At 39.8% G+C, this 19,422-nt stretch overlaps 1 protein-coding gene across 1 annotated transcript in view; it reads left to right on the forward strand.

Annotated features, from left to right (window-relative positions):
• Nucleotides 1-19,422, forward strand: part of GLIS1 (GLIS family zinc finger 1) — a 179,542-nt gene that overhangs the window by 73,856 nt on the left and 86,264 nt on the right. The window contains exons 3-4 of the mRNA XM_077785349.1: nt 8,767-8,965; nt 14,816-15,917. Of these exons, the coding sequence (XP_077641475.1) occupies nt 8,767-8,965; nt 14,816-15,917 (1,301 nt within the window). The remainder of the gene's footprint in view (nt 1-8,766; nt 8,966-14,815; nt 15,918-19,422) is intronic.

The raw sequence follows: 19,422 nt of genomic DNA on the forward strand, positions 1-19,422 counted from the left end.
GTTCACGTTCCTGAGAGTTTTGTTTAGTGTTTTATGCTGCTAAATTGTGTTTTGGTATGAGGGGACCTTGGTGGAGGCAACCTTTGCCTCTGCATATGTGCATTTGCTAAGTTCCAAGGCATTTTTCAAAGGGCAGTTTGATGCACCAGTAAAAACCAGCAGCGAAACTGGATCATGCCAAAGGTTCATTAATCTCACTATTCTCTGTCTTACCCAAGAAAAAAGAAATTAATCCAGATAAGATTTAACTGCTGGATCTGCCTGCCATTGGCTCTCAGGGAAAGAAGTCTCGGTCTGCTACCAGCTTTAAAGAACAGGATCTGATAGTAAAAAGTGTGGAGAAACAAGGTGTATAAAGTACAGAAAAAGGACTGCTGGAGACAGGTCAGAACAGAGACAGAGGGAAGAGATCAGAGCTCTGAAAAACATGATTTATGAGAAAAAACTTGAATAATGAGAGCTGTGTAACACTGGCGAGAGAAGACTGAGTGGAGACAGCCTGCAAAAACATAAAAGGTTGCTATGGAGGGCAAGAGAACAGACTCCTCTCCGTGTCCAGTTTGGACAGGACAATCTGTAACAGACTAAGTTGTGCTAAGGGGCTTTTAAGTTAGACATAAAGAAAAGAATTCCTAAGTCAAGTGAAATGACTGAATAGTTTGCTGGAAATGCTGGGGAATTGCTGGAGCTTGTGAAGTAGAGTGGTCAAACACCCTCTTAAGTTTGTGAGGCTAGATTATGATGTAGGGACACAGGAGAGAGTAAATAATATTCTGAAGACTCTTTCAGCCCTGTTTTTCATGATTGCATAATGTGTTTGTCAGGGCAAAGGGTTTCTCATGGCTACAGCGATCCTTCTGTATCTGTTTCTTCACTGGCATATCCAGCTTCATGGAATCCCTGAGATACCTTGTTCACAGGGCTTGTGTGGAAAGTGCCGACCCAGTTTATGGAAGGCAGCATTGCTAAATAAAAACAGAGTACTTCACATACCTCCTAATCCATAGCAACTGCCCACTGTCATCACTGGAAAATTCACAGAGGATAAACTTCTCATTGTTGTTTACTCAGTGTTCATGTAAGACAGCACCCTTCAATTAGAATATTTTCCCTTTTTATAGCCTTCTGTGTATTCTTTAATTTTTCTTCATCCTCATATTTCTGCTTTTCTTCTCTGTGCCTTCACCTCTTCACAGCAGCTTCCACAATGGCCTTGTTCTTGCCCTGTTCCACAGTCTGCTAAAAAACCCCATAGCAGAGCAGTTGCTGGTGGGAGTGCCTTGCTTAACCCCAGAATCTGACATTTGGAAGAGATGGGTGTAATCAGGATGTTCAGTTCTCCCAGCTGTTGTCCAAAGCTGCCCCATTTTGGATAGACACCTGAACTAGTTACATTTAAGTCACAGAGTAGAGGTTTTTTTTTCTTGTTACATAGCATATAGATATTTATTGCACCAAGAACTTTTCTGTTTGACACTATCCTTCAGCAGACTGTGTTTGCTGGTGGTACATTAAGTTGTGTGTTTAACAGGCACTGCATATGTCTACAGCCCTAAAACTGCAGTCAGATGAGAGTCTGCAAGAGGCCCATTCATTGGCACTGAGTGCAGAAGGGTAAATTCAATTTGAGTAGAATTAATCCCAAGCATAGTTCTGGTAAAATAGAAAATGACATTGCAAATCACTTGATGTTAAATATATTTCAAATAAAGCCATGAAATAATGCCAAAATCCTGGCAGAAAGAAATGTCAAACAATGAAAACAGCAAATGAAAAGTAGCAGGGGTAGACTGTTGCTCTTTTCAACATATGTTGTGGAAACTGTTTGTTTGTCTTGAATTTTCTTTCTGGCATTGTTAATTCTAAGCTGCAAAGAGGCCATTACTGTATTAGGTATCAAGTGTTAAATGATCAAGGAGATGGTGTAGGTGGAATGTTTGCCTCTTATGTGGTAGCAATTTGAGTTTTCATTGTAAAAAGTTATTCTGTGTAAGAGTACAAAGATGGGGATGTGGGTTCCTTGTTAAGTGTGAGAGGTCTCCAGTGAGTCTTGGTGGAGGTTGTATGTGTGAGGATATCTCCTTTTTGCTAAGAGCATGGAGGAGCCAATGCAAGTGTTATAGGAGAATGAGTAATCTTCAGCAACCAAATGCATTTTGGCTGTAGTTTTTCATCCCTGATACCTAAAGGACCAGAAAACAATGTGTGGAAGCTCTTCTAACAAGTGAGCTTACAGCAAAGATAGCAATGGAAAGGAGAGATCCTTGAAGTGTCTCACAGGAAAGGAACCTAATTCACACTTCTTGGAGGACCAGCAAATGGGAGACAATCCATAGCTGGCAGTGATGTGCAGGTTTACTGACTCCCCTCCACTGAATTCCCTGGAGTGCCTGTTGGAGCATTTCTATCATATAGCAACATGGCAGGTTCTTTGTAGGCTCCAGTACATTTTGATTCCTATTATGACTGATTTTCTGTCTCCTTTGCCTGTGAGTAGACTGGTTTCCAAAAATATGTATCAGAATTACATTCACAAGACTAAATGCACATCCACATCCTACCAGACCTTTTCCTGCACCCAGCTTGGATTGAAAAGAACAAAATGTTTTCTAGTTACCAGTTTCCTCCATTTTTCAAGGTTTATTTTTCTATGTAACCCCAGGTGATTCTGTCTTTGTGGCTCTTACTGACTTAGTGACACTTCAGGCTCCTAAAAATTTGAGCCCAACATCTTGATGGAAATATTTTTGTTGTGTTGTTTTTTTTTTCCTTTTGAATATATTTAGTGTACTGCTGAGCCAGGCAGACATGAAATTCCTTCTTGGAATATGTTTATATAAGACATATGCAAGGTGCCATATGGCAAAACCCCAGCTTTCATTCCCTGCACATCCTTGTGTTTCAAATGTTTGGGAGAGCCTATACCCCTGTGGAGTCTTTACATGGTCTGCTGGCTGGAACTTCCATGGAAAAGAGAGACTAAATGGGCTAAGTAAAATATTGGGGAGTGGAGATCTGGGAGTTTAAAAGTTCAGGGCTTAGTAAGTAAATGGGAAAGCAATAACCCACATGCAGTTATAGCAGGCATGCTCTGGCTTTTAGGGAATTAAATGACTTAGAGGACAGAAGAAAAGGAATAGATTTTCTCATTCTGTGCATGTATGGAAAGATCCTGATTCCCAATGGAATCACATAATCAATTATGAAAGCATCTTTACAAGGGGAACAACTCAAGGACCTCATCTCAAAGTGTGTGACCTTCTGTCTTGAAAAAGTTGCTGGATTTCTTTCAGCCTACAAGCTCTAATGACAGGGTGCTGTGAAAACCCTGGTGTGTCCTTTTAGAGCAACAAAAAAGACAAACCAAGGGGCCAAGGTAGTGAGAGTGTACATTACCCTAGACAGTTATAGTTGTCTTAAAGCTCACACCAAAAGCACAGAGGCATTTATTTGGGGGGTGTTGATATCCCACCTATCAGAAATACTGAGAATTAAACCTATTCCAAACTTGGTCTTCTTGGAAAAAAAAAAAAAAAAAGAAAAAGTAACACATCAACTTTCATTACATTGAGCTTATATTCTCCAAGTGCCCATTAGGACGGTTTGGGGATTTCCTTTTAATTAAAATAATGTTTGTTGAGTTTAATTTTTTTCTTAAAACATATATTTTTTAATGTCTTTTCCCCCATTACTAAAATCCAAATATTGAGGAAAGATAACTGACCACAAAAAAGGCCAGATGTGCTGAGAACAATATTTTTCAAATTGCCTGGCAACAGGAAAAGGGTGCTTCGAAGCCGAAGAGACTCTGTAACAATGAATGTAATGACAAGACCTGTGTTTCATCCAGTTATGAAAGGTTTTGTCCTAATTGTTACAAAAGGGGCCAATGGTCATGTTCAGTCTGCTTTTACCTCTGCGTGTATAATTTAAAGGTCTGTGATCTAAATAGAAGCCAAGAATGTTGAGTTTCAAACCTGCTTGTAGGGAAAGACTCCTTTTGATAGTAGACAGTGTATTTCTCTATTCTTCTGAGAATCTATTCACTATTGGCTAGAACAGTTCTGTCCTTACACACCTAGAGTCTAACTCAGAACATCAGCTGAGGCTGTGAGGTCACTGGAACTAAAGCTCATGGCGTGTGTTTCTTGAATCTTGGCTGTACTTGCTAAGTTTAAAAAGTGTTGTGCAGGTCTCAGATGGAAATCTAAACTTTGTAACATTGCAGCTGATTTAGCAATGAAAGGTGTAGTAGATTATGATGTGTTCTTTGCTGCCTTTAAAAGATCATGGTAAAGTCAAATATGGGAGCCAAATCTATCCACATGCTTGAAAGTGAAAAGGTTACAGATCTGCAAACTACTGAACTGTTTTCAAATTGTGTTAAGCTGGACTGATATATGTTGCTTTATTCAGTAGTGCTGACCGTACACATTCGCTCTCCTAAAATACTGTGTGTAGTCTGCAAAAATAAATTCCCCAGAACAGAAATATAATGCAATCCAAATAACTAGTTTTAAAAATAAATTGAACATGAAATAACAAATATGGATGTAGCCAACACTTAGGGCCCAGAATTTACTAGAAAGACACACATGGCTTGTATTTATCTTCCATAAGTTTTCAAGATTGATACTCGACAAATTATTTCTCTATCTGGGTTGTTTTAGTTTACAAGGATTTTCTTAGCCCTTCTGTCTTCACTCATACATCAATGTGAAAGTAAAGAAATAAGTATTTCTGTTGTAGGATTTTATTGCATGGTTCATAAAAACTTGGAGGAAAGAGACCCTTCTTTTTTATTCTAATCTTATTAATGCTACTGCTTTTAATCCTAATCCTTTATAGATTGTTGTCATCTGTATCTATTTGGAAATAGGCAGAGGATCTGCTACTCCTGTTTTGAAACACCAATGTAGGACAATTTTGGTCTTCACTTAACTTTCACTGTATAGTATGGTCTGCTCTGTGATAAAGAATGTTTTGGCTTTCACCGTGGTTTTATTAAAGTAGTGTATAAGCATTATAAATAAATAGAGCCATGTCTCTATCAGCTGTATGAAATGGACCTTAAAATGTGAACAGGTTATAACTGATAGAGAGATCCACAATGAACTTGGGGTGTGGTGTGAGCTGCTTTGTTCCTCTTTGGCATAGGAACTCTTGAATGCAGCAGTAAAAATTTAGTGCTGCTACTGTTAACTGTTTCAGTCCTCAAAGAATGGCAAACAGCAACAAAAGAGACTCAGAGTGCAGAATTTGTGAAGGAGTGAAAAGCCCAAATGTCTAGAGGTTTATTGTGTATGAGATGGTGCAAATGACTGTGAAGAAACTGGCCAAGAAAAAATCTGAGCATTCCTTCTTTTTTGATATGGAAGTCCTTGTTTAGGATGTCTCATTCTAAGATCTGTCTGAAAATACCAGTTTTACACTTGGGTGAAGTCTGCTAAGACTCTAATGGTGTCTGTGGCTAATCACTCCAGCTACTTCTAAAATATTTTTCCTTCTCTTAAGTTGTGTCCATAATAGAAAAATTTAGACCCAGATTCATATTCCTGCTAATAGTGGGTCACTGAAATAAATGAGAAGCCATGTTTTTTCACAAGGCATAGAAATTCTGTTGCCACAGTCACACAGTTGGGCCTGCCTTGTAAGGGGTATAAGAACAGCTCTAATATCTATTTTCCATCCTTTGCTTTCTTTTCCTTTGCTGCTTTTCTGCCCCTGAGGCTTGGGGTCACAGGATTAAGACAATTCCTCCCATTCACCATAGAGAATGGCATGACAGGCATAAAAAACTTCGGCAAAGTGTTGATTTTGTTGTTATTGTTGAAAATGTCAAAAATGGCCTATTTCATGAATCACTTTGAAGATTCTGTGTTTTGAAGCACTCAGTTTGTTCATTAGAGCTTTCAGTCAGCAGTGCAATATTGTATCTCACTGTATGGGCTTAAATTACTGACTTTGTAGGAGTTGTGGCAGTCACGCCAAACATTCAGGGCTGTGGATTATTCAGGACTCATCTTATGGAATGAGGTGCTGAGTTTGGGTACGGCACCTTCTCTCCCATGGCTTTGTTACAATGGCAGCTTCCGAGTTAATAATTTCCTCTCATTGGAGGGATATGAGGGATGTGGCCTCTTCCATCGTGGATGATTTTCACTTGTATGAGAAAATCTGGTAGTGTTTGGTCTTTCACTTGTCTCACGTGACTCATCCAGCTGCCAGTAACAGCGTTCCATTTCTCAGTGTTGTCGTGGTAAATTTTGGACATCACATCCAAACAAAACCAAGAATGGCAATTTTTTTTTTTTAACAAGAAGTAATTAAATAGAATGAACAGTAAGGAAAAAAAAAAGGCAAATGACCTAGTTTGGGCTTTGCCACAAAACCCACAACTCTCTGGGGATATCTAGTATGTTAGGCAAATATTTCAACTCTGTCTCTATTTCGAATGTGAGTCATTTCAATTAGACATCTTTCAGTTATTTGTTCATTGGTCTTAATTAGGTAAACTCCAAAGCACTGCAACATGTGTTTATTGTTGAATAATTACCCTTTTGGTAAGTTTTCTTCTCTTATCTTCTTAGCCTTAATAGCTAATTTTGTCAGTAAGGGTGAAGCCTTCCTTAATGGTAAACAAGGTGTTCCCTAGGGAAGAAAGAGAGCTATTGCCTTTTAGTGGGTGTTTTAAATGTTGATCTCATTGTTGGACAGACAGGTAAGGAAATGTTTTGTTTCCTTCTAGGAGAATTTACCCCTAACAAGAAAAATGTAGGGCTGACTGTACAGGTCCTGAGCAGTCTGAGCTGTCCTTCCCAAGGTGTGTAGCCTCTTCACAGTCCATGGGACCAATTGTCACATGACTTAATCTGGATAAATCAAGAAAAAACTCTCCCAAAGTCAGTTGCCCCGAAGTGAAAGAAGCAAGATATCCAAAACTGAACTAACTTGAATACTCATATGGAAGGAATTGCCTGATTGCAGCCTTTGCACACTACTGTATCAACTCCTTCTGTTCCCTTGTGAACACTTAAATGTGAAGATATAAATCAAAACTGCAGGACGCAAAAAGACAAAAGTTACCTTGATGGATTCCACTTCTATGAGATCCTTCTGGAAACCATTCTGCTTTTATTAGATTTACTCTCTGTAAATTAGGATTCATTTTTTTATATGGATTTATGGAATGGCTGTGGTATAGGGCAACAGGGTGAACCCTCTGGTCCAAGGCATGGGAGTGTGTGCTCTTTTCATCTGTTACTGGTAAGTTACCGAATATAGGTTAAAGGCCCCTCAATACCAGTGAAAGCAGAGATCTGGTTCCAGACATGGAAAGTACTTAAATCTTGTGTGCCAGCCAGTGATATTAATATTATTATTATTAATATAGAACAGCCAGTTGTCAAAGGGCCAGATTCTGTTCTCAGTTAAAGTGGTGTAAAGTGGATTTTTTCCCTTTTTTTCAGAGGTAATGAATTTGCTTTCACATGTGCTTGGACACTTGAACACTTGGGTTGTCTGTGTTTGGAGATAATCTCACAGTTCTTTTTTTAGTTGCTTTGGGGGAAAAAACCCATGAGCTGCTGGTTGTTCCTTGTCCATCGTTGTTCCAGCTCACATGTGGCAAGCACATTTCAGAGGCTTTGATGCAAGTGCAACTGCATTCAGGGCACTGTTGCGCAAGAAATTTTTAGCTCTTACTAATTAATCTGTAAGGTACTTTGAGAAGGCAAAGGGATTGGCTGAAACACAGAATTTCATGGATTTAGCATAAGTGTTCTGTTCCTTTGCAGGGAGCAAATGTGTTCTCTGATTTGACAGCTACAAGGGAAGATAATTATTTTTGACAGCACAGGGATAGTGTTCATGTTATTCTAGGAAATCTCTGTCTTCACACAAACGGGTATCAGTGTGCGCTACAGTTGGTATGGCTGAGCTTTGGTGGAAGCTTCAAGTTTCTATGTTTTGATAATATCATAAAATTGGTAAAGTACATATTTAGAAAGCCCTAATGAATTTCAGACTTGTGTCATTTGGGGAATGAAAGAAAGTGTTTTATTACAAGTCCGGTATAAATCTTAAACACTTAAAAAGGATCTACAGTGTTTTGGAGGGAAGATACATCTTGACTGTATTCCAGGTAATTCTGCTGTTGGAAAGAGAGGAACTGTGAATTGGGTATTGTAGTATGATTGATTTACCGTCTTTTCTTAGTGGTGTGGCCTTTAAAAACTTATTCACAGTGTTCAACAGTGTATTTAGATACCCTTCAAATGTGATTCATCTACCCCAGTTAACAGTCAGAAGTCCTGCTAAGGTAGGTATTGACCCTGAAGTGAGTTAAGTTATGATACGATAAAGCCAGAATAGGAATGGAATAAAGCCTGATGGAGCTGTAGACTCCAGAGGATATAAGGATAATTTATATCATGGTTACAAGCAGGGCAGAGCTGATAGTCAGAAAGACCCACTAGAAGCTGAAAGGCATCCAAAGTGGTCTTGAATACCTCAGTCCAAACCCACCAAATACAATTGACTGTGCAGGCCAGAAGATGCTTCATTTCTGTACAATGAGAAATAAACAACCACAGATCCAAATTCCTTGGCAATTAATTTTTGCTTCTGTGTGAAACTTTTCATTTCCACTGCCTTGTTGTAAATTTGAGAATTTTGCAAGCAAATCCAAAATGAGTTTACAAAGTTGTCAGTGGAGAGAATTCTTAGTCAAAGCCTTATCTTTTTTTTACGTTTTTTTTTTGACAGTGAACGGTGGCTACAGTCACTGCAGTTTGATCTCTGAGAAGAAGAACATGATGGACATGGAGATGACGAGTGGCTCGGTGCCTGTGTGCAGGCAGGGTCTGTTCCTGCACACGGGGAACTCCCTGGCGCGAGACCACGTGCTGTCCCGGGAGAGGCTGCTGCACGTGGGCCAGCTCAACTTGGCGCACTCGGATCTCAGGTACCACTCCAGGTGTTACCAGCTCCTTCCCTTGGCTCCACCCCAATGCCATGGTGTCACCAAATTACTGCCTGGGAGGCAGGCATGATACTTACACCCAATCTAGTGTCCCCCACACGGTGATTTGGCATGCCACCATCAAACCTACAGGAAGCCAGTGCCACTTCTATTTCTACAGCATTTCCCTTAATGAAGTATTTGCAGAGTTCCCATACAGCCACATCCTTGGTTGTTGCTTTTAAGGCCATAATGTGAAAATCTGGTCTCTGGTTTTGATATATACACTGTAGTTGGATATACTATGAACAGAATCTCTATTTAAACATTTGCTGTAAATTAATTATATGAAAACACAGAACTGCATTATTTTTTGTTGTTGTTACAAATTTAACATTACCAGATTTTAAACAAGTACCCTAAACAGACATCCATTGTGAATAGAAACCTGCTACAAATTAAAATCTATCCATCTATTTTAATTATGTTGCTTTTTGACAATGGATGTAATAGGAATAATCTTGACCTTTTTGAAGAGCTGTAGAAAAGAAAAACCTTAATAAAGTTGCAGCCTTTATCTTAGGTAGTTGGAATATTTGGCACTCTGTGGATGGACCTATCAGGCTGAAGTTTCCATAGTCATAGCAAGGGGAAATACGGCCTACAGCTTGGTCTTGAAAATTGGACGTTCCTGATTTTATTATACATATTCATGCCTTTTCTTCCCCTTTTCAGTTTTCTGGTGGGTTAAGAACATCTGTGTTTTCAGGAGGAGGAGGAGGCACCATGGTGTGGCAAGCAAGTGGAAAGACTTTTTTGTATGTTTGTTTACTTGTTTGTTTGAAAAGGATAAATAACATCCATGCCACAACAAAATAATCCACTATTGCCACAAGGATTAGTAGATGTCTTTGCAGCTGGATGTAAATCTGCTTGCTCCTGGTTTCTTTATGGTTCAACGTGGGACTGGCAGTTATCAACCTTTTTTTTCTCATTCTGTCAGTGAGGACAATTATGAAACAAAGATAATTAGGGCAGGAGCAAACAAAAGGAGGAAGAGAATACTCTGCTTAGATCTTTTTGAACCTTTTTGTAAATTTTATAATGATGAAATGACAGATACCTTCATACCTGGCTTCACAGTACCCATCCTCAGAAATATGAACCCCTTCCAGCCCCTATTTGGAAGAGGATTCCCAGAACAACATAAAGGATTGTTGACTGCATAACATGAGAAAGTAGTAGGTGATAGCCCTGATTCCCTCCCTCTGCTTTGTGGCATGGTCTAAAGCCTTGAAGCTCTGCTGCCTCTCAGTTTGGAAATGTTTGGAGAATATCCTGAAGGACATTACAGATTGTTTTGTATCCCATTGGTCATGCTCTGCTTCTGTGCCCACCTAGCTAATAGTGCATTTGTGTGCATGGGATTTGCAAGATGAAGCCAATGCCCAGCTCTGCTCTGTGATCCTCACAGACACAGTGTCTCCTTGTATCACAGTGCTTTTCATGAGACACATGGCACAGGGCCAAAACCTCGGCATTTGAGAGAAGGTGGACAACATTTCAGACAGTTTCTTTTTGTGTTGTTTGTGATGCTGAAGATTCTTGACAAGCAAGCAACAGAAAACACGGTCTTTCCCTGAAGAACTGAAAACAGAATGAGTGACTCAGAAGTGACTGAGCTGGGAGTGAGGCCCAGGAGAGGAGTGAAGTCAGTGGGAGCCAAGGGTGCTCTGTGCCTCCCCAGATCTCAGCCTTCATCAGAAAATGGATGAGAGGAGTAGGGCTGGAATTGTCAGATATTGGAGCACATGGACATCAGGGCAAACTCTCTTTGCTTGTTCTGCCCAGCTCTAATGGCCAGCACAGAAATAAAGGGAGGCATAAATTCAAACATTATCTCTGGCTAGAACTTTGAACCACTTTGCATTTCTAGGTTATGGAACATCCAAGGAAAAACCAAACAAACCAGGGTGTACCTTCCCTAGCAATCAAAAATCTTATTTTAGGGTTTGTGGTTTTGATTGTCTTTGTCCTTTTTTTTTGCTTGAATGCATTGAAACTTGTTATCCCCTTCAGCTTCTCCCTGAAATTGTTCTCCCTTGGAAACTGTATTCTAGGGATGACTGCTTTAGTCCAAGAACCATGATCCCTCTTCTTCCTGGCCCCTTTTCCCCACTCAGTTAATAACATTTAAGCTGTGCAGCATAATTGCTGCTACATTCTATCTGTGAATGCAATGTGTGTGGGACTGGAAAAGTCCCAATACCTTCTTCACCACAACTGGAGGCAGCACACAGCTAATGTTGGCCTCTTGTCAAATAATCCATTATCAGCTACGGCAAACCCGCCCACACTGCGCTCCGTGCTCGGCGTGTAAAACCCAGGGAAGACATCAGAGCGCTCGGATAGTGTTGCATGGGGTCCCTGGATGTGCAGCAGAACAATCCCCTCCAGCTTCTTAAAACTGTCAGTTATCACCGGGTGCTCATTTCCAGTGGCAGTTGAAGGCATGTATGTTTTGTAAATAATCCGGAGATTTCAGATACAGTCATCTTTTCCTCTGAGGGCAGTTGGGAACTGCTGCGCTTCTGGCATGGTGCTACTGGCCTCGTGCTCTGGCTCCAATTACCACGTAAGGGAGTCTCTTAGGAAACACTGCCTCAGTATCCTCTGAGAGGCTGCTGTTACTCTTCAAAGGCCTTACACTCCACTTTCATGAGCTTAAGAGGCAATTTTGTTCCTTAGACTGTCCATCCCTGGTGCATGGATGCTTCCTTTGAAGGGAGGTCTGTGGAGTATATTCTTTTGCTGACCCCACTGTCTTTCCAGGGTTGCTTATCTGGAAGCCCCCCTACAGCTGTTCATGCTGATCTGTGTATCTGCGGTGGTCCCTGCCCTGCTCTCCTTCGTCCCTCTCAACTTACCTGTTTATTTCATATGCATTTATATTTGGCTACTGTCCAGAGATTGTGAAATCCTGTGGGTACCAGGCCTGGAATCTGCTCAATGGCTGTAAGAACAAGATGCCAGGGGCAAAGAGTCAATGGGTATAAGGGAAGCCACCCTGCAAGCTGGCTGCTAGACACCTTATGTTACTCCTGCATTGGTTTTGTTTCTGTGCCCCTTCTCCCTTCAACACCCCCAGGACAGGGAGGAATGAGCAGGGCTTTCCCTAGAAGAGTGATGGCAGAGCTCTGCCAGGAGTACAGGAATTTTGTATTAATGAACCTTGACATCAGGTACCCCAACATTCAAACATCAGGAAATTGAAAAGATGTCATATTTCTCCCAGTAGAGTTAACTAACATGGGAAGACTACAGATCCTGGAGAGGACTTGGTTCTGACCTGCACAAGCAGCCTGTGCTTATCACTTTGTAGACAGAGAATGAGTAAGACTCATCTGTGGCAATAGGAAGCATTACTTTAGTGCCCTCATCTCATTTGCTTTTGAAATAAGGCATTCCAGCTTGCCTTGTGGTTCAAAACTCTTTTGTGTGTCACAGAATCTGAACTGTAACATCATACCAATACAGTCTTGACTCTGAGTAAGATCTTGTGCTGAAAAGGTCACAGTTCCTGAGGATTTTGGAAACCTAGAGTTTCTCAGGGCAGGGATGTTTGTATCCATCCTGCAGGTACTCTGCACTGACTCCAGCTTAATCACAAAACAAACTTCTCTCATGGATTTCTGGCAAGATGGGAGCTTTACATAAAGCTTAATAATACAACGCCAATTATCACAGGCTGAAATGTAAGGCTTGGGTTAGCTTTATATGATGTAGGAAATGAGTTGAGTTTACTTTAGCCTGAGGCTTTGGGACTACTAAACTGTGATACAAACTGAATTATTTAGAACAGTTTTTGTACAGCAGAAACCAAGTAATAGGAAATGCTGTGCCTGGCATGGCATGCTGTAAAGCCTTTCTCAGAATGAGTTTAAAACACCACTTTCACTGAGCAAACAGAGCAGGGTTTCCCAAACATGTGCAATAAAAGTATACTTATGCTGCATATTTTGCAGACATATGGTTCTGTAAATGTTAAAAAGTAATGTATGAATTCTGTTTGGTTTGGTTTTTTAAAATATAAATTTGCCATCTGCAGAAACAGGTGCTTTACGTTTATCCTGAGACCAACTGTGCAAACCTAAAGGGAGAAATTATAAACAATGGTTTATAGAAAAACCTCTAAAATTTTTTAATGTCCTGTTTTAGACTTTCTGGTGGAAAACGAATTATCTGATTGTTCTGTCTCAGTGAATGGTGGGGAGTTTAACATCTCTCATTATCTTAAAGGGTTTTTTTATGTTAAGCCTTATTGGAACTTAGAAACCTGTCAGTAGTTAATGCAGTGTTCCTAGTTGTATACCTCAGACAGGTGCTAATTTTTGACAACCTTAATTTCATGGGAAGGAAGTATTTTTTAAGTTTTTGGTTGTTGTTATTTTTTCCCACCCCTTTTTGTTCTTTTGAGAGCTATTACCAAGGAAGTTTTAGAAATTATCCCAGCTTCGCATCTTAATATTAGTGATGGATTAATGGAAATAACAGTGATAAAATCATCTAAAGTGTAAAATAAATGGAGTTTGTTCAGCAGGTTCATAGTTTAGTGTCTGAATGTCCAAATTACTTTCATGTGCATGTGTTTCATGCTTTAAAATGTGTCAGACCTGCCTTAGCTGTGGTGTCACACATAAGCTGCCAAATGGCTGTGTTTTCTTCAGCTTTTGTGATGCTAGCATCATAAAAGTATAAAATTCATTTAAGTGGAACATGTCAGCTTAAGAGCCTTGGGGCACTTCTCTGGAGGGTTTATTAGCTCAGGTACAGCTTTCCTGCACACAGATGTACTGTTTCCTCTCCTTGGTCTGGCACAATGAAGCCATAGGTTAAACCCTCCCATGCTTTAGGGATATGTAAGGAACACCCTCTGCTACTAAGAAAAAGCACACTGTTGGATCATCCACAGTAAATGTTTATAGCTGAGATAAAATGTTTTATTTTAAGCCATAAACCAGTTGCTAACTGCTTGGAAGAAAATGTTAGGAGGAAATGTTTCTTAATGCAGTGCTTTTCTGAAAAGTCTTTTGTGGAGTCCCTCAAGGTTCTGCTTTCTCAATGAATGGATTCAACACACTTCAAAAATGATAAAAAATCACTTCTGCAAAACACACTGTGATTTACAGTCCCATGCACTTTTTATTATGAAAAATGGAGATGGGAGTACATAGGCTGCCATTTAAAATTTACTGGCTGTGAACTTTTTATTTTGTGGAAGTAAATACTCAACTGATCTCTCATTGATTCTGGAGTGCTGGTTGAAAGCAAGCAGCTCTTTTGCTGTATTCCTTTCTTCTTCAGTGACCTGGCTTCTTTTTTAATTTAGTGAAGGAAGGCATGTCTCTGACATGTAAGCAAAGCTCAGCTAGCCTTTTTTGTGTCAACAAGAATGCCAAGGCATTTTCCCAGTATGCTCTGAGAAAAATGACAATATTTGAATAATTCAAAAATGCCCAAAGTTCTCAAACTTAATTCTCAGCTATTGTTTTGCCCAATCTATTATGCACTGAAAGCCTTGATCATGATTGATGAACTGCCTGTAGCAGTGAAGATTCTCTGTTCCGTATGATACTCAGTGTGTCAAATTAATGCTGTGTAAAATGATGCTGTCTTTACACAGATTGGAGAGGAAGCATTGCAGATTTTTTCGGTGTAATTGCTGCATTAGGCAGGCAACATCCAGCAGAGAGCAAGTGTTTCCATTCTGCAGGGCTTAACAAGTGTTGTGTCTTGTACAAAAATCATAAACCCTGTGGTGGTTACTGATGCTTAATGAAAACTGTATTGCAGGTCACCCAGGTTTCAAGACTCAGTAGATTCTGCTGCTCCATGCCTGAATGGAAGTCACCCGGCTCAGCACATTAAACAAGAATGCCCCAGTGATTATAAGGTTCTGTCTGAGGCTTCCACACATAGGAGGATTACAGATGGGATGGAGCTGAGAGCCTCCAGTAGTCTGCATCCTGAACTAGACCTAATGAATAATAGCTTTACAAATTCACTTTCATCCTACTTGTTTAATAATGAACACAGCTCCTCCCTGGGTCCTTTGTCACTTGGCACCCCTCAGCACTCGGCCAGGCTACAAACGAGCAGCCTGAAGAAGAGATGCATCTCTGTTGTGCCGTCTTCAGCCGAAGGAATCGATATTACAGCGATCATCCGCACGTCGCAGACGTCACGGGTCACCTGTGTGAATGGACTGCGAGCTAACTCAGCTGGCATTTCCTCTCATCCTGTGGAGATCAGTCATCACAGTGCTCAAAAATCCTCTCAGCCCCACTCTTGCTCTCAGCCTGCAAACCCTTGCAGTATTCCCTCCCCTCCAGCATGTCTTGTACCTCTTTCCACTGAATGTGACAGAGGTGAGTGTGAGCAGATACAAATGCAGCAAGTTGAGGAGAATGGCAGCCTCAGTCTTATGATGAATGGTACGAGCCTTCCTCACCAGAACTCCTCTCACAGCACCCAGAAGGTGAGTTTCTTAAAACAAGAACCGGCTGACGATTATTCCTCCACTGCTGATCTTTTTCGCCATCACCAGGGGCTGCCTCCCCCTTACCACCTCCACCAGCAGCTCAGCCAGACCCCAGGGCCGTTGCCTCACCTCAACAGCTCCATGTCTCCCAAGTCCCTGCAGCCCAGCGACGGCGATGAGCAGGACCTCAGCAGTGGCAAGCAGGTCTGTCAGTGGATTGACTGCAGTGCCACTTACGACCAACAAGACGAACTGGTCAGACACATAGAAAAGACTCACATTGACCAGAGGAAAGGAGAGGACTTCACTTGCTTCTGGGCAGGCTGTGTCCGCCGCTATAAACCCTTCAATGCTCGTTACAAACTGCTGATTCATATGAGGGTTCACTCTGGAGAAAAACCAAACAAGTGCATGGTAAGTCTGGATTATATTTGTTTGAATAGAAACATAACTGCTCTTCTCTCTTTTTTGCTCTCGCTTCGATCTTATTCCAATATAATTGTTGTGCTTTCCTGTAACTTAGTCTGTAGCAGGTTAAAGGGGAATTGGAGAAAACCTTAATCTAGAAGGAAATGATTGAGTAAGAAATACTGTAGTTCTTGGAAAAGGGATTCGGTTTCCTTATATGAGAGCTTAACTTTTAATACAGTGCTTTGTTTTTTTAATATTCATTAAACCACTAATAAAGTGATGATCAAAGCACTCAGCCGTCATTTAACGTAAAACAAAGTCACTGAGCCTCGGGTGACATTTTTAATCAAGAAACATAAAACACATCTAATGAAATTCTTTTCATTCCTTCAGCTGAACAATAACCCATAGAGTTGTGAGTGCAAAAGCTTCAAATGTAGTTTAGACAAAAGAAAGAAACTTGTTAAAAGGTTTTAAACAGTTAAAAGACTAAAAAGAATATATTTAATTACATTTTCAAAGGTTGTTAGGGGCTTTTTTAATTTGCAAAACAGAGCTTTAAAAATAAGTAAAAACCATTGTTCTCTTCTGATCAAGAAGATGTAAACAAGAGCAGTGTTCCAAAAAGAGGATCTTGGGAATAACACCATCTCTGCATCTGCCCACCATGATGACAATATGGCCAAACTAAAATAAAAGTTAATGACTTCCATTAAGCTTTCCACATGTTTGAAACAACAATGATATAAGACCCTTACTGAAACAGATGAAGCAAAACAAGTTTGACATAAGCTTCCAGATTGGACCATGAAATTTGGAAAGTCTCATTTGTAACACCCACATGCGTGTGCACGCACACACATGCACAAAAAAGCGCAGACAAAGGGAATGGTTATGGCAGCAGGTTGTGGCTCCTGATAGGCAGAATTTTCAGCTGTATGTCTATTTTATTGTTTTGATCAGAGCATGATGCAATGGAAAATGCTTGTAAGGTTGTTAGATCATGACAAACTTTTCCATGGTAAGCTGTAGCTTTCTGTGGAGGAATAGGAAAGAATATTTGTAGAAAACACTTTCAGGCCTACGATGCTTATGGTAGGGACAAAGAAGAAAACAAGAGTATTCAAGATATATTGCAGAGAAAAGTTTTTTCTGTAAGTGATTGTCCTAATTATCTTTTTACTTCCATTTGATAAATGAAAAATATTATCTTAATGTCTGCACTGTTTAGTGGGTATTCCCTAAACATACTTAGAGAATACCATCAAATTGTCCAAGATAAAATGGAAACACTCTAAGACTTATGTGTGTTTCTTCTTGCTTTGAAAACAAGAACTGAGTGGTTCTATTCCAGAAGTAGCTCAATGACATTTTCTAAATGTACAAATGAATTTAACTTCCCCTGAATAGATCTCTTTAGTTACAAATTATATAAATTATCAAAGGATAATGGAAGTTTGCCTCTTTCCAAATAAAAGTGTAGGTAAGTAAATTGAAAGCATACTTAAAACATGAAGCCCTGATTAGTTTCCTGTGGTGCTGAAAGATCAGTAGACTCTGTGGATAAGGGAACTTGTCTCTTTTCCTGAAAAATGCATATTTAACAGGTATTGTATGACAGATTTCTAATGTTACATTTCCATTCCTACAGAAAACTTGGTAAACCAGAGAAATGCTGTAATATCTTAGCAAATGCTAAAAATGTCCTACTTTCAATTAATTTCATCTGCAGTAAAGTACCAGCTATTGATAACACATCAAGATTTTGTGAATAGGTTGGGAAAACCTCTGCATCTGATATTGCAGACAGCCTTTATGTCATATTTATATAGCCTTGCCATGTAAGTATTTTAAAGATCTCTTTTACTGGAGCAGATACTGTAGTTGTTCCCATACATGGAATGGCCCAATCAGGACTGGGATCTTCACATTGCTCAACTTGGAGTTAACTCTTCTCTTCCCACAATAAGAGCTGTCCACTGTCAGCAGAGGTATTGTGTGTTAAATGTTGCAGTCTGGAATTCTGCAGGGAGGGAAGTGGATCCAAGAGAATACACAGAAACCATGTCTTCTTTGCAAATTTAGTTTTCTACCCTGAAAAGAGCTTGATCTAGCAGGGGCAGGATCCAAAGCTGCAGCACAGCTCCTTGAAGTTACTAATATCAAGTGGGGATTACTTGCCCAGTGAATTCCATTCCACGTGAAACAGGGGCTGCTGTGCAGTGTTGTGCAGTGATGTCACATCATTTTAAATGATGACTTTGCTTTAGATGTGGTAATAATTTTGCTGTTATTCCTGCAATTTAAGAAGGCAGATAATTCTCTGTCTATAAAAGTCTGAGATTTTGTTTTGTTTTTTCTGTAGCTCTGTTAAAGTAACTTTGCATCTTGATATTTATAGTGGAGATTTTCTTTCCCTGTTCACAATTACCCATTGTGCTTTCTTTTTAAGCCCTCGATTTCTCTCTTGCCTGTAAGATTACTGCCTGACTAAGTATTGAACTGCTCAGGAGAAGCTAACAGTGAACAGCACCCCACCATCATGCATAAAAGTACTTTTCCATGTAAAATTATTAATTTCTTATGACAGGCTTTGCTACTATGTACTGTAATAGACAAAGGAATTTTGGAATTCAAGCTACTTGAGAACAGGAAATACATGAGACATTTTGATTGAAAAGTAAATGGTTCACTAAAACTGCAGTTAATCCTTTTATTATCTTTCCAACAGCAGTTTCCACAATACTTTCATGAGGTAAGCTTCCTTCAGTCCAACTGTAACACTCTCATCGTTGCAGCTGGTTTGAATTTAGCGAGCCTGCTTCTTTCTTTACTCCAGGCAGACGACAGGCAAAACAGGATCTGGTGTGGAGCACTGCTGATGTTTTGGGTCCATATTCTGCTCACTGTGTTCCATTGCCAGAGCTGGTACTATGAGTATTCTGTTTTTATATTCTGTTAAATATTCTAATTAAGTGGTGCCTTCTCATCATTGTGTCCTTCAGTTTGGTTTTTCCTTGGGCTCTGCAAGTAGTCTAAAGGAAACTACCTAATCTCTTTGCAATATCCTGTTATGTTTCATACTTAACTCATGTTATTTTAGTTTTATTAAATTTGGGGTTCATCTGCATTATAATCAAAAATATATCCAACAAAAATAATGATGCAATGCATTTAAGACTCTAACTTCTGAAGATTAATTTCATGCTTTTTTAGATTTGATGTCCCAGACAATTGGAATTTTGATTGTCTGAGACAGCAAAAATTAGCAAGCTTAAATGGTTTTTATTTAAAAAAAAGGAAGAGAGAAAGTTTCTCATAACTGCATCTTTTGCTGCCTTTCAGTTCTTTGAATACTTTGGTGAGTAGAAGCATACGGATCTCCAGATATTACATCCTTGGTTTAAACCTCTGCTTGCAAATCTAAATACAGAGTTGCTCATTTAGTTGTCTAGAATTGTTTGATTTGGACAAATCTGTACTTGGCTTATTAGTTTACCCTCTTGTA

The sequence above is a fragment of the Lonchura striata genome, chromosome 9 (assembly GCF_046129695.1).
Source record: "Lonchura striata isolate bLonStr1 chromosome 9, bLonStr1.mat, whole genome shotgun sequence".
NCBI classification, from domain to species: domain Eukaryota; kingdom Metazoa; phylum Chordata; class Aves; order Passeriformes; family Estrildidae; genus Lonchura; species Lonchura striata.